General features: G+C 52.9%; 1 protein-coding gene across 1 annotated transcript in view; it reads left to right on the forward strand.

Annotated features, from left to right (window-relative positions):
• Nucleotides 1-15,000, forward strand: part of LRSAM1 (leucine rich repeat and sterile alpha motif containing 1) — a 37,386-nt gene that overhangs the window by 13,878 nt on the left and 8,508 nt on the right. The window contains 11 exon segments of the mRNA XM_075324467.1: nucleotides 986-1,076; nucleotides 1,151-1,281; nucleotides 1,548-1,577; nucleotides 2,296-2,418; nucleotides 4,592-4,731; nucleotides 4,975-5,019; nucleotides 5,144-5,214; nucleotides 5,388-5,487; nucleotides 5,935-6,022; nucleotides 8,480-8,554; nucleotides 12,839-12,919. Coding sequence (XP_075180582.1) covers nucleotides 986-1,076; nucleotides 1,151-1,281; nucleotides 1,548-1,577; nucleotides 2,296-2,418; nucleotides 4,592-4,731; nucleotides 4,975-5,019; nucleotides 5,144-5,214; nucleotides 5,388-5,487; nucleotides 5,935-6,022; nucleotides 8,480-8,554; nucleotides 12,839-12,919 — 975 coding nt within the window.

Raw genomic sequence — 15,000 nt, forward strand, 5'->3', positions numbered from 1 at the left:
TATTGAAACAAAACAAGTTAAGATTGTGATTTTATGCAGTTACCACTAGAGGGAGCTCACTGCTCACTTTTATCATAAGGTGCAATGTATAAATGCATGTAGAGAGCTCCCCCTGGTGGACATTCACTGTAATTGTCACACAGCTTTCTTAAAAAATGTATTAGTTTTAATTACAGTATTCTTGATGTATTCTTGCTGTATTGGTATGATATATATATATATATAATATATATTTATTAGTGCCTATACCTCAAGAATACTGTAATTAATGCAATTAATAATATGTTCATGTACAAAAAATAAAAATGTGTGTGTATATATTCTCTCTCTGTCTCTATCTCTACTGTGTGTGTGTGTGTGTGTGTTTGTGTGTGTATATATATATATATATATATATATATACATTTTATATACACACAGTATGTATATAATACATATATATATATATATGTGTATATAATAAATATATATATATATATGTATATAATAAATATATATATGTATATAATAAATATATATATGTATATAATAAATATATATATATATATATATGTATATAATAAATATATATATATATATATATATATATATATATGTATATAATAAATATATATATGTATATGTATATAATAAATATATATATATATGTATATAATAAATATATATATATATATATATATATATATATATGTATATAATAAATATATATATATATATATGTATATAATAAATATATACATGTATATAATAAATATATATATATATATGTATATAATAAATATATGTATATAATAAATAAATATATATGTATATATAATATATATATGTATATAATAAATATATATATGTATATAATAAATATATATATATAATAAATATATATAATATATATATATGTGTGTATATAATAAATATATATATATATTACACACGCACTGTACTTGTTGTGTAGCGCTGCAGTCATGGCCTCTCCCGTTTCTTCTAGACCCTGACTCTGGATGCTTCGGGGATGGTCTTCCCCCCGGTTTCGGTCTGCAGTGAGGGGACGGAGGCGATCCAGCAGTTTCTCTGCAAAGGTGGCTAGACATATTGGTGAGATCTGCTCAGTTTTGGGGTGCAATGTGTAATCGGGCGTCCTCCTCTCCTGCAGAGCTCGGCATCGTCTACTGTCCACCCTCCCAGTACCTGCTGTCTGTGCTGGAGAGCGATGCCTGCGATGCTGCTGCTGACACCATAGATGGCGCTCTGCTCATGTCTTTGAAGGAGGAGAGTGACTGGCAGGTGAGGATTGTGCGGAGATTCTGGGGGCGGCGTCACATGTACAGTGGCATGTCCCCAATGCTGGGGGAGAGAATGCAAACACGCCTGCCCCTGTCCATGTCTGCTTATCGTACTTGGATACCTTCAATGCACAGAGGAGAAGACCTCTGCTTGCTGGCGGTGAATGGTTGTTGCTTTGCAGCTTGCATTTGGAAGTTTAAGGTGATCACGTAACTGGAGCAGATGAGGAATAAAGCGTTTAATAATCCGGCATCTTTCTCTTGCAGAACAAGTTTTCCGAATATGAAAAGAGAAAGGTGAGTTCCGCACTGATCCCCGGCTGTATGTCCCCTATATTAATTCGGACCCCAGACCAGTCCCCTATATTAATTCGGACCCCAGACCATTCCCCTATATTATTTCGGAACCCAGACCAGTCCCCTATATTAATTCGGACCCCAGACCAGTCCCCTATATTAATTCGGACCCCAGACCAGTCCCCTATATTAATTCGGACCCCAGACCAGTCCCCTATATTAATTTGGACCCCAACCAGCCCCCTATATTAATTCGGACCCCAGACCAGCCCCCTATATTAATTCGGACCCCAGACCAGCCCCCTATATTAATTTTGACCCCAGAGCAGTCCCCTATATTAATTCGGACCCCAGAGCAGCCCTCTATATTAATTCGGACCCCAGAGCAGCCCCATATATTAATTTGGACCCCAGACCAGCCCCCTATATCAATTCAGACCCCAGACCAGCCCCCTATATTAATTCGGACCCCAGACCAGTCCCCTATATTAATTTAGACCCCAGATTAGTCCCCTAAATTTATTCAGACCCCTAAATTAATTCAGACCCCAGACCTTATACTTGCTTCCCGCTCCTGGCACCAGTCCAGAGACCCGCAGAGTACACAGAATCTCGGTTCTGAACACATAGCCGTCCCGTGGATGCTTTACACCTGATTTATGGGTCGGTCACCTCTGCTCGTCTCATTTGACGCATGCGTTTTGCCTGTTATTTCCAGGAACAGAAAATGTTAGAAAAACTGGATTTTGAGCGTCGTCTGGACCTGGGGCAGAGGGAACACGCTCAGCTTCTCCTTCAGAGCAACTCTCAGAAAAATGAGATCCTACAGACTGTGAGGGAGGTGAGTGCCCAGCGCCCCGTGTCCGGGGGGGGGGAGGGGAGTACCCGGGTCTGGGTGAGGGAGGTGAGCGCCTGGTGTTCCGGGTCAGGGTGAGGGAGGGGAGTGCCCGGGTCTGGGTGAGGGAGGTGAGCGCCCGGTGTTCCGGGTCTGGGTGAGGGAGGGGAGTGCCTGGGTCTGGGTGAGGGAGGTGAGCGCCCGGGTCTGGGTGAGGGAGGTGAGCGCCTGGTGTTCCGGGTCTGGGTGACGGAGGTGAGTATACAGCACCCCGGGTGAGGGAGGTGAGTGCCCGGTGTTCAGAGTCTAGATGAGGCAGGTGAGTGCCCAGCGCCCCAGGTCTGGGTGAGGGAGGTGAGTGCCCGGCGCCCTGGGTCCAGATGAGGGAGGGGGAGCGCCCAGCGCCCCTGGTCTGGGGGAGGGAGGTGGGCACCCCGGGTCTAGATGAGGGAGGTGAGTGCCCGGGTCTGGGTGAGGGACGTGAGTGCCCGGTGTTCCGAGTCTAGATGAGGGAGGTGAGTGCCCGGCGCCCTGGGTCCAGATGAGGGAGGGGGAGCGCCCAGCGCCCCTGGTCTGGGGGAGGGAGGTGGGCACCCCGGGTCTACCTGAGGGAGGTGAGTGCCCGGCACCCCGGGTCTACCTGAGGGAGGTGAGTGCCCGGCACCCCGGGTCTACCTGAGGGAGGTGAGTGCCCGGCACCCCGGGTCTACCTGAGGGAGGTGAGTGCCCGGCACCCCGGGTCTGCCTGAGGGAGGTGAGTGCCCGGCGCCCCGGGTCTGGGTGAGGGAAGCGAGTGCCCGTCGCCCTGGGTCTGGAGGAGGGAGGAGAGTGCATGGCGCCCTGGGCCTGGGTGAGGGAGGTGAGTGCCCGGGTCTGGGTGAGGGAGGTGAGTGCCCGGGTCTGGGTGAGGGAGGTGAGTGCCCGGGTCTGGGTGAGGGAGGTGAGTGCCCGGGTCTGGGTGAGGGAGGTGAGTGCCCGGGTCTGGGTGAAGGAGGTGAGTGCCCGGGTCTGGGTGAGGGAGGTGAGTGCCCGGGTCTGGGTGAGGGAGGGGAGTGCCCGGGTCTGGGTGAGGGAGGGGAGTGCCTGGGTCTGGGTGAGGGAGGGGAGAGCCTGGGTCTGGGTGAGGGAGGTGAGCGCCCGGGTCTGGGTGAGGGAGGGGAGAGCCTGGGTCTGGGTGAGGGAGGGGAGTGCCTGGGTCTGGGTGAGGGAGGGGAGTGCCTGGGTCTGGGTGAGGGAGGGGAGTGCCTGGGTCTGGGTGAGGGAGGGGAGTGCCTGGTTCTGGGTGAGGGAGGGGAGTGCCTGGTTCTGGGTGAGGGAGGGGAGAGCCTGGGTCTGGGTGAGGGAGGGGAGAGCCTGGGTCTGGGTGAAGGAGGGGAGTGCATGGCGGCCTGGGCCTGGGTGAGGGAGGGGAGAGCCTGGGTCTGGGAGAGGGAGGTGAGCGCCCGGGTCTGGGTGAGGGAGGAGAGTGCATGGCGGCCTGGGCCTGGGTGAGGGAGGCGAGTGCCCGGTTCTGGGTGAGGGAGGAGAGTGCATGGCGGCCTGGGCCTGTGTGAGGGAGGCGAGTGCCCGGGTCTGGGTGAGGGAGGCGAGTGCCCGGGTCTGGGTGAGGGAGGAGAGTGCATGGCGGCCTGGGCCTGGGTGAGGGAGGCGAGTGCCCGGTTCTGGGTGAGGGAGGAGAGTGCATGGCGGCCTGGGCCTGTGTGAGGGAGGCGAGTGCCCGGGTCTGGGTGAGGGAGGCGAGTGCCCGGGTCTGGGTGAGGGAGGCGAGTGCCCGGGTCTGGGTGAGGGAGGAGAGTGCATGGCGGCCTGGGCCTGGGTGAGGGAGGCGAGTGCCCGGTTCTGGGTGAGGGAGGAGAGTGCATGGCGGCCCGGGTCTGGGTGAGGGAGGCGAGTGCCCGGGTCTGGGTGAGGGAGGCGAGTGCCCGGGTCTGGGTGAGGGAGGAGAGTGCCCGGGTCTGGGTGAGGGAGGAGAGTGCATGGCGGCCTGGGTCTGTGTGAGGGAGGCGAGTGCCCGGGTCTGGGTGGGAGGTGAGTGCCCGGGCCTGGGTGGGAGGTGAGTGCCCGGGTCTGGGTGGGAGGTGAGTGCCCGGGTCTGGGTTAGGGAGGTGAGTGCCCGGGTCTGGGTGAGGGCAGGGGTGCGGCAGTACCAGGTACATATACCGCTTTTCTGTTTGCGCAGGAACAATCGCGGCTGGAGAAAGGACTGACGGAGCATCAGCGGCAGCTGCAGAGCGACCGTCAGAAGCTGCAGGAACAGCTGAGACGTATGGAGGAGGGGATATCATACCGGATCTCCAATCTGCTGGAGGAGAATCACAGGTCAGTGTCACCATCCGTATATATGGAGAATCAGTGCGCCTCCATCCGCAGTGCCCTCTACTGGAGAGGTGTAATATCACATGCAAGTGGTGCGCGGCCGGATATAATGAACGCCTATATTCATTCTTACATGGCGGCGCAAAAGTGACGGGGTGTCAGTATATATGCAAACCCCTCCATTTTTTTTCCTTGTCTGATTAACTCCCGATTCTCCATCATTAAACCTTCCCCTTTACTTTGCAGGCAGAAGCAGAGCGCCTCTATTCTGAAGTCCCTGGAGGACGAGAGGTGAGGCCGTGTATAACCGGATGCGGAAGGCTGACCTCCATCAGTCGGGGGGCCGTTCTATGTCGGGGGTCTGCCGCAGCAGATTACTACGGCTCCGTTTATCCTTTTATTTTCGATTTTGCAGGATTAAAATGGAGCAGCTTATGGCAATTACTCAGGAAGAGGCGGAAAACCTGCGGCGTAAAGAAGTGGCCGGTAAGTGATGCCTTAGACAGCCGGGTAACCGACCCTATAGACGCTGTAAGGGTGGCCCTTTAGCACAGGAGCCCGGCTGTCGTGATGCCTGTGCACCCCCTATATCTCCAAGCTGTACAGTAAAGTCTGCTCCACCTGCGCTGCATTTACACCGCGTCTTTCCCTCTCTCCAGCCGCGATGCAGCAGATGTTGGCGGAAACTTACAAGAACAAGCTGCTGCAGATGACGTACGAGTCCCGGCGCCAAGAGATGGTTTATAAGACCTGCTCCAGGTGAGATGGAAAAATCCACCGCCGGCCGGAGCGACGCACGAGCGCGGTAAATGATTGCGGGGGGCTCGTCATAAGTCACCTAATAACCCGCACGCTCTCGGCGGTGACTAATGATTAATCCCGCAGGCTGCAGATCAGTGACGAGCCGTCAATCATTTCCTATATGGTGCGACCGCAGGGATCGGGACAGTCGGTGATAGGTGATCTGCACAACTGTGTTTTACAGTTACCGGATTTAAAGGGCCCAACAGCTAAAGTCTGCCGGGACCCCCTGTATTCCAGCCCTTTAATGGTTGGAATTTTGGCTTACTGACCCCCCGCCCACACCAATAATATGACATGCCACTGGGGGGATGTTTAAAGGGATACAGCGATTCTCGGGGGTGTCCTTTATATCTCCGGCCGTGCATTAGCCATTGTAACCCCCCCGATGTTCCCTCTTCTCAGCTTGGCAGAAATGGATCGGAAGATTCAGCAGATCCAGACCTGGCAGCAGCTGGATCAGAATAAAGCCATCAGCCAGATCCTGCAGGAGGTAAGGACGTCATCCCCGATCCCCCACTGCGCGTGGCCACCACTCGGGGTGGTGCAGACATAACGGCGCAGGGTGGTGCAGACGTAACGGTGAAGGTGGAGCAGACTTAACGGTGCAGGTGGAGCAGACTTAACAGCGCGGAGCGGACGTAACGGCACAGGGTGTAGCGGACGTAACGGCGCAGGGGGGAGCGGACGTAACTGCGCAGGGTGGAGCGGATGTAACGGTGCAGGGTGGAGCGGATGTAACGGCGCAGGGTGGAGCGGATGTAACAGCACAGGGTGGAGCGGATGTAACAGCACAGGGTGGAGCGGATGTAACAGCACAGGGTGGAGCGGATGTAACAGCACAGGGTGGAGCGGATGTAACGGCGCAGGGTGAAGCAGACGTAACGGTGCAGGGTGGAGCGGATGTAACGGTGCAGGGTGGAGCGGATGTAACGGTGCAGGGTGGAGCGGATGTAACGGAGCAGGGTGGAGCGGATGTAACGGCGCAGGGTGGAGCGGATGTAACGGCGCAGGGTGAAGCGGACGTAGCGGCGCAGGGTGGAGCAGACGTAGCGGCGCAGGGTGGAGCAGACGTAGCGGCGCAGGGTGGAGCAGACGTAGCGGCGCAGGGTGGAGCAGACGTAGCTGCGCTGGGTGGAGCAGACGTAGCGGCGCTGGGTGGAGCAGACGTAGCGGCGCTGGGTGGAGCAGACGTAGCGGCGCTGGGTGGAGCAGACGTAGCGGCGCTGGGTGGAGCAGACGTAGCGGCGCTGGGTGGAGCAGACGTAGCGGCGCAGGGTGGAGCAGACGTAGCGGCGCAGGGTGGAGCAGACGTAGCGGCGCAGGGTGGAGCAGACGTAGCGGCGCAGGGTGGAGCAGACGTAGCGGCGCAGGGTGGAGCAGACGTAGCGGCGCAGGGTGGAGCAGACGTAGCGGCGCAGGGTGGAGCAGACGTAGCGGCGCAGGGTGGAGCAGACGTAGCGGCGCAGGGTGGAGCAGACGTAGCGGCGCAGGGTGGAGCAGACGTAGCGGCGCAGGGTGGAGCAGACGTAGCGGCGCAGGGTGGAGCAGACGTAGCGGAGCAGGGTGGAGCAGACGTAGCGGCGCAGGGTGGAGCAGACGTAGCGGCGCAGGGTGGAGCAGACGTAGCGGCGCAGGGTGGAGCAGACGTAGCGGCGCAGGGTGGAGCAGACGTAGCGGCGCAGGGTAGAGCAGACGTAGCGGCGCAGGGTGGAGCAGACGTAGCGGCGCAGGGTGGAGCAGACGTAGCGGCGCAGGGCGGAGAAGACGTAACTGCTCAGGGCGGAGCAGAGGTAGCGGCGCAGGGCGGAGAAGACGTAACGGCACAGGGCGGAGCAGACGTAACTGCACAGGGCGGAGCAGACGTAACTGCACAGGGTGGAGCAGACGTAACTGCACAGGGTGGAGCAGACGTAACTGCACAGGGTGGAGCAGACGTAACTGCACAGGGCGGAGCAGACGTAACTGCACAGGGTGGAGCAGACGTAACTGCACAGGGTGGAGCAGACGTAACTGCACAGGGCGGAGCAGACTTAACTGCACAGGGCGGAGCAGACTTAACTGCACAGGGCGGAGCAGACTTAACTGCACAGGGCGGAGCAGACGTAACTGCACAGGGCGGAGAAGACGTAACGGCACAGGGTGGAGCAGACGTAACTGCACAGGGCGGAGCAGACGTAACTGCACAGGGTGGAGCAGACGTAACTGCACAGGGTGGAGCAGACGTAACTGCACAGGGCGGAGCAGACGTAACTGCACAGGGTGGAGCAGACGTAACTGCACAGGGCGGAGCAGACGTAACTGCACAGGGCGGAGCAGACGTAACTGCACAGGGCGGAGCAGACGTAACTGCACAGGGCGGAGCAGACGTAACTGCACAGGGCGGAGCAGACTTAACTGCACAGGGCGGAGCAGACTTAACTGCACAGGGCGGAGCAGACTTAACTGCACAGGGCGGAGCAGACGTAACTGCACAGGGCGGAGAAGACGTAACGGCACAGGGTGGAGCAGACGTAACTGCACAGGGCGGAGCAGACGTAACTGCACAGGGTGGAGCAGACGTAACTGCACAGGGTGGAGCAGACGTAACTGCACAGGGCGGAGCAGACGTAACTGCACAGGGTGGAGCAGACGTAACTGCACAGGGCGGAGCAGACGTAACTGCACAGGGCGGAGCAGACGTAACTGCACAGGGCGGAGCAGACGTAACTGCACAGGGCGGAGCAGACGTAACTGCACAGGGCGGAGCAGACGTAACTGCACAGGGCGGAGCAGACGTAACTGCACAGGGCGGAGAAGACGTAACTGCACAGGGCGGAGCAGACGTAACTGCACAAGGTGGAGCAGACGTAACTGCACAGGGCGGAGCAGACTTAGCGGCACAGGGCGGAGCAGACGTAGTGGCACAGGGCGGAGCAGACATAACCTCTCTTAACTCTCTCCCTTCCAGTCTGAAATCCAGAAGGCGGCCTTCGAGGCCCTGCAGCTGAAGAAGGATCTGATGCATCGGCAGATACGAGAACAGGTGGGTCTGGGTGTGAGACGACGGCGCCGGAAAAGAGGAGGCGGTATTATACAGTGTGGGGCAATATCCAGTCTATTGATGCTGCTGCAGCCCAAAGAATTGGCTCTGACCAGCTGCACAAAACAATAGATTTCCATTTCTCACCCTTTTTTAAGATCTCTGCTTGCTGTCACCACTTGGGAACACTCATGTGTAAATCTACAGGTTACGTCCTTGCAGACCCAATAGTGTTCACAGTGTAAGGTTTACTACAATGGCCAGTCCAGTCTGCAAGACTGTAACAAACCCTCTGCTGTGGATAGGATGAGCGGTCAGGATGTAGATGGAAGTGGGAATGTTAAAGGGGTTGTCCACTACTTTTACACTGATGGCCTATCCTTAGGATAGGTCATCAATGTTTGATCCGGGGGAGTCCGACACCCGGCACCCTCGCCGATCTGCTGTTCTCGGACCCGGAGGCAGCCGAAAATGCTCAGTGGCTGCGGCCGGGTACTGCACATCCCCCTCCCATTCTAATCTATAGGAAGTGGATGTGCAGTGTCCGGTTGCGGCCGCTATCAGAGGATGGGGCAGGTCCGGAACTGAGCATTTCTGGCTGCCGGAACCAAGAACATCTGATCGGCGGGGTATGGAGTATCGGACCCCGGCCGATCAGACATTGATGACCATCCTAAGGATAGGCCATCAGTGTCAAAGTAGTGGACAACCCCTGTAACGACTGACAGCAAGCAGAGATCTTGAAAATGGTGAGTTGAGGAAAGTTGCAAAACTGTAGGGGATTTCTGAGACTCTTATACAATGTGTCCACACATATCCTGTCCACCGCTATTACCTTGAGAACGGCGGCAGCTATAGGCATAGAAGTGGTGTCTAGGTATAGTAAAGTAGCCATGCGCTACGCAATGAAACCACCTATAGCGCCACCTGGTGGAAAACAACGGAGTTAGCATTTTTATTTAAAAAACGGAACGAAATAGAGAAAAAAAGTGAGTTACAAAGTTTTGGGCATGATCAATTCAATACGGATCGACACCTTACATACAGAAATGCTATGATTAGAAGGTGTAAACCTCACAAGGCTGCGGACGTGAAGCGATACCTCATGGAGACCTTCCTACAAGTCATTGGGTATGGTGGCTGTGTGGAGTGGCCTCCGCTCACCTGACCTGACCCCATTGGACTTCTTTCTGTGAGGTCACATCAAACAGCCGGTGTATGCGACCCCTCCACCAACATTGCAGGACCTACGACCACGAATCACAGATGCTTGTGCAAACGTGTCACCTACCATATTGCACAGCGTGCAGCAAGATACAGTATGCTGTGCAGAGGCCAGATGTGCATTGCAGCAAGATACAGTATGCTGTGCAGAGGCCAGATGTGCATTGCAGCAAGATACAGTATGCTGTGCAGAGGCCAGATGTGCATTGCAGCAAGATACAGTATGCTGTGCAGAGGCCAGATGTGCATTGCAGCAAGATACAGTATGCTGTGCAGAGGCCAGATGTGCATTGCAGCAAGATACAGTATGCTGTGCAGAGTCCAGATGTGCATTGCAGCAAGATACAGTATGCTGTGCAGAGGCCAGATGTGCATTGCAGCAAGATACAGTATGCTGTGCAGAGGCCAGATGTGCATTGCAGCAAGATACAGTATGCTGTGCAGAGGCCAGATGTGCATTGCAGCAAGATACAGTATGCTGTGCAGAGTCCAGATGTGCATTGCAGCCAGATACAGTATGCTGTGCAGAGGCCAGATGTGCATTGCAGCCAGATACAGTATGCTGTGCAGAGGCCAGATGTGCATTGCAGCAAGATACAGTATGCTGTGCAGAGGCCAGATGTGCATTGCAGCAAGATACAGTATGCTGTGCAGAGCCCAGATGTGCATTGCAGCAAGATACAGTATGCTGTGCAGAGGCCAGATGTGCATTGCAGCAAGATACAGTATGCTGTGCAGAGTCCAGATGTGCATTGCAGCAAGATACAGTATGCTGTGCAGAGGCCAGATGTGCATTGCAGCAAGATACAGTATGCTGTGCAGAGGCCAGATGTGCATTGCAGCAAGATACAGTATGCTGTGCAGAGGCCAGATGTGCATTGCAGCAAGATACAGTATGCTGTGCAGAGGCCAGATGTGCATTGCAGCAAGATACAGTATGCTGTGCAGAGGCCAGATGTGCATTGCAGCCAGATACAGTATGCTGTGCAGAGGCCAGATGTGCATTGCAGCCAGATACAGTATGCTGTGCAGAGGCCAGATGTGCATTGCAGCAAGATACAGTATGCTGTGCAGAGGCCAGATGTGCATTGCAGCCAGATACAGTATGCTGTGCAGAGGCCAGATGTGCATTGCAGCCAGATACAGTATGCTGTGCAGAGGCCAGATGTGCATTGCAGCCAGATACAGTATGCTGTGCAGAGGCCAGATGTGCATTGCAGCAAGATACAGTATGCTGTGCAGAGGCCAGATGTGCATTGCAGCAAGATACAGTATGCTGTGCAGAGGCCAGATGTGCATTGCAGCTGACGGGGGCCACTGATGAGCGCCATATGCGTGACCAGCAGTCAATGTTTTGGGGGGTTCATGGGTTTCATATCATAGCATTTCTGTATGCAAGGTGTTGATTCATATTGAATTGATGATGCCCTACAACTTTGTAATTCACTTTTTTTCTCTATCTCATTCCGTTTTTTAAATAAAAATGCTAACTCCGTTGTTTTCCACCAGGTGGCGCTATAGGTGGTTTAATTGCGTAGCGCATGGCTACTTTACTATACCTAGACACCACTTCTATGCCTATAGCTGCGGCCGGTCTCAAGTTACTGGTGGTGGGCAGGATATGGGTGGACACACTGTATAGATGGAGAGGCCATTGATATCAGATTGGTGGGAGACCGATGGGGAAAGGGGTACGTTTCACTTTGGCTGGTACCGCTCTCAGTCCTGTTCACTTGCAGTACCGGGCGCTGATCCTGGGAAACTAAACACCGCTTCTGGTCCCTTCCCAAAAATGTGTCCGTCCGTATCACAGTCTCCGAAAACCCCTACAAAAAATTGTCGTCAAACGCAGCCCGATATCGGGAACACCGCCGTATCGCCTGCAGTTAACCCTTTGATCCGTGGATTTACTTTCCCCCCCCTTCATTGCCGACATTGTACATGTTGTTTTGCTCTCTTCCTCCGCCTGGCTTTGCTATATTTTTTTTTTTCCTTTTTTTTTTTTTTCGTTTTACTCTCGCGCCTCATCCAGAGAGAATCAATGCATAGATTAAGAGGCAGGCGCGCGCCCCCGGAAAGATTGGCCGTAGCCATAGAGGGAGATAAGCAGCCGATAGTCGCCCACGCTGATCTCCGATCTCCCGCTTTGGGAACCTATGTTCATGACCTTGTCGAAATTTGGATTTTTTTTTTTTTACACTATTATTATTATTATTATTATTAAAACCTCTGCTTGCTGACAGTGAATAGGAACATCCATCCAATCCAGACCACAGGCTTCTCGCAGCTGAGCGTTTGCTACAGTTTCTTTCTTTTCCTGCACTGATACATTGTAACAAAGCAATTGGGATCGGGAAGAAATAGATTTCGGCTGCTGATCCGCTTCGGATCACCGAGGCGGCTGCAATTGTAACGGACCCTCAGCTGTGAGATCCGAGAAAAGAAGAAACGTGGCACCTATAAAATGTTCTGTGTTTTGCACACTCCGTAATTAGCACTAGGAACCAGAATATTTCAGGCAATTGCTTAAATGGCAATTCCATTAGTCTCCTTTTTGAGCTTTCAGGAGAAAAGTGCATCCTCTAAACGACGGGAAGTTTTAAAGGGATTGTTAGTTGAGCAATTAAAGGGATTGTTAGTTGAGCAATTAAAGGGATTGTCCAGAATTCGTGCGGGGGGGGATGAAACATGGTCGGGGGGGGGGGGGGGGGTGTCTGGTTTTGCAGCCTAATCTGCAATCTTTAATTTTCGGCCACAATTTACAGGATTAGCACTTGGGATATGCCCTCACTTTATGGCTAGGGGGGGTCTTGTCTTCCGGGACCTCCTGGGGTCTTCAGCGCTGACTCAGGACCACTGTCCGGAGAAGTGACGGCAGTATCCTAGCAGATGGGAATACCCCTTTAAGTAATTGCCTACCTAGAATTGAGTGTGTATGCATGCATACCAGACCTGTTTGGGGGGGGTTAACCCCTAGGCTGCCGCAGAGGTCACCCCTTCCCCCTACGTTTTGCTCCGTCAGCACGATCCTGTTCACCCGATGCTGTCTCATCTTCTGTCTAGATTTTATTAATAGAGGCTGAGTTAATGCAGCTGACTCAGCTGGAGGTAAAGAGGCAAGAACTGGAAACGGAGGAACTCCAGGTATGTGGTCACCCCCCGGGGTCCCAAAAACAAAAATCGCCACCCCATCCCCGGAAGCTTGCTTTTTCTATTTCCTCCCCCCCCCCCCCCAAACCTCAGCAGCATGAGCTGATCGGGTGGCGGGGGATGGGAATTTTGCAATCACTGTTAATGCTGCCCCCCCCCCCCCCCTCCTTTGGGGGGGTATAATGGAGGAGACCGGCAGTGGCAGCCATTACTCCTGAGTCCCGTCTCGTCCTGTCCGTTTGTCCGTCTTGTCCAGGGTCCTCCCCGTCACTAACACGTCTTGCTCCTGTGTCTCGTCTCTTTGTTCTCAGCGCGTTCTGTAAATAGCAGCAAGAAAAAAAAAAAAGTTTTTAAAAACTTTTCAAAAAGTTTCTCTCCCTTAAAGTAACGGAGTTATACTGACCACAGTGAACATGTACGGTCGGTGGTCAGTAGTCAGCGCTCCGCCCCTGATTCATAGCCTCGCTGAGGAGATCTGGGCGAAGATCTGAAGATTTCAAGGAAAAGTCCATTTAGCGCTGGGAGGTGTCACCTCCGTCTGGATTCAGTTCATGGGATCGCTCGGTCCCGGCTCCAGATGTTGTGACTGTAACGTTAGAGCAATCCTGGATAGTAATGTACCGGGGGGGGGTCATCCAACAGGACGGGTACACCGCCACCACCAGACCGGATCTGCGAATAAGCCGGGGAGGCAGTTCACATCAGTGGATAATTGTAGAGTGGTTGATGGGTACCAGACCCAGTACAAAGGAGCGGATTATCCAGAGCTGCGCTCACTATTCTACTGGTGCAGTCATTGTGTACATGCATTACATTACTGACCCTGAGTTACCTCCTGTATTATACTCCAGAGCTGCACTCACTATTCTGCTGGTGCAGTCACTGTGTACATACATTACATTACTGACCCTGAGTTACCTCCTGTATTATACTCCAGAGCTGCACTCACTATTCTGCTGGTGCAGTCACTGTGTACATACATTACTGATCCTGAGTTACCTCCTGTATTATACTCCAGAGCTGCACTCACTATTCTGCTGGTGCAGTCACTGTGTACATACATTACTGATCCTGAGTTACCTCCTGTATTATACTCCAGAGCTGCACTCACTATTCTGCTGGTGCAGTCACTGTGTACATACATTACTGATCCTGAGTTACCTCCTGTATTATACTCCAGAGCTGCACTCACTATTCTGCTGGTGCAGTCCCTGTGTACATACATTATATTACTGATCCTGAGTTACCTCCTGTATTATACTCCAGAGCTGCACTCACTATTCTGCTGGTGCAGTCACTGTGTACATACATTACATCACTGATCCTGAGTTACCTCCTGTATTATACTGCAGAGCTGCACTCACTATTCTGCTGGTGCAGTCACTGTGTACATACATTACTGATCCTCAGTTACCTCCTGTATTATACCCCAGAGCTGCACTCACTATTCTGCTGGTGCAGTCACTGTGTACATACATTACATCACTGATCGTGAGTTTCCTCCTGTATTATACTGCAGAGCTGCACTCACTATTCTGCTGGTGCAGTCACTGTGTACATATATTACTGATCCTGAGTTACCTCCTGTATTATACTCCATAGCTGCACTCACTATTCTGCTGGTGCAGTCACTGTGTACATACATTACTGATCCTGAGTTACCTCCTGTATTATACTCCAGAGCTGCACTCACTATTCTGCTGGTGCAGTCCCTGTGTACATACATTATATTACTGATCCTGAGTTACCTCCTGTATTATACTCCAGAGCTGCACTCACTATTCTGCTGGTGCAGTCACTGTGTACATACATTACATCACTGATCCTGAGTTACCTCCTGTATTATACTGCAGAGCTGCACTCACTATTCTGCTGGTGCAGTCACTGTGTACATACATTACTGATCCTCAGTTACCTCCTGTATTATACCCCAGAGCTGCACTCACTATTCTGCTGGTGCAGTCACTGTGTACATACATTACATCACTGATCGTGAGTTTCCTCCTGTATTATACTGCAGAGCTGCACTCACTATTCTGCTGGTGCAGTCACTGTGTACATACATTACTGATCCT

Source organism: Anomaloglossus baeobatrachus, chromosome 9, assembly GCF_048569485.1.
Source record: "Anomaloglossus baeobatrachus isolate aAnoBae1 chromosome 9, aAnoBae1.hap1, whole genome shotgun sequence".
NCBI classification, from domain to species: domain Eukaryota; kingdom Metazoa; phylum Chordata; class Amphibia; order Anura; family Aromobatidae; genus Anomaloglossus; species Anomaloglossus baeobatrachus.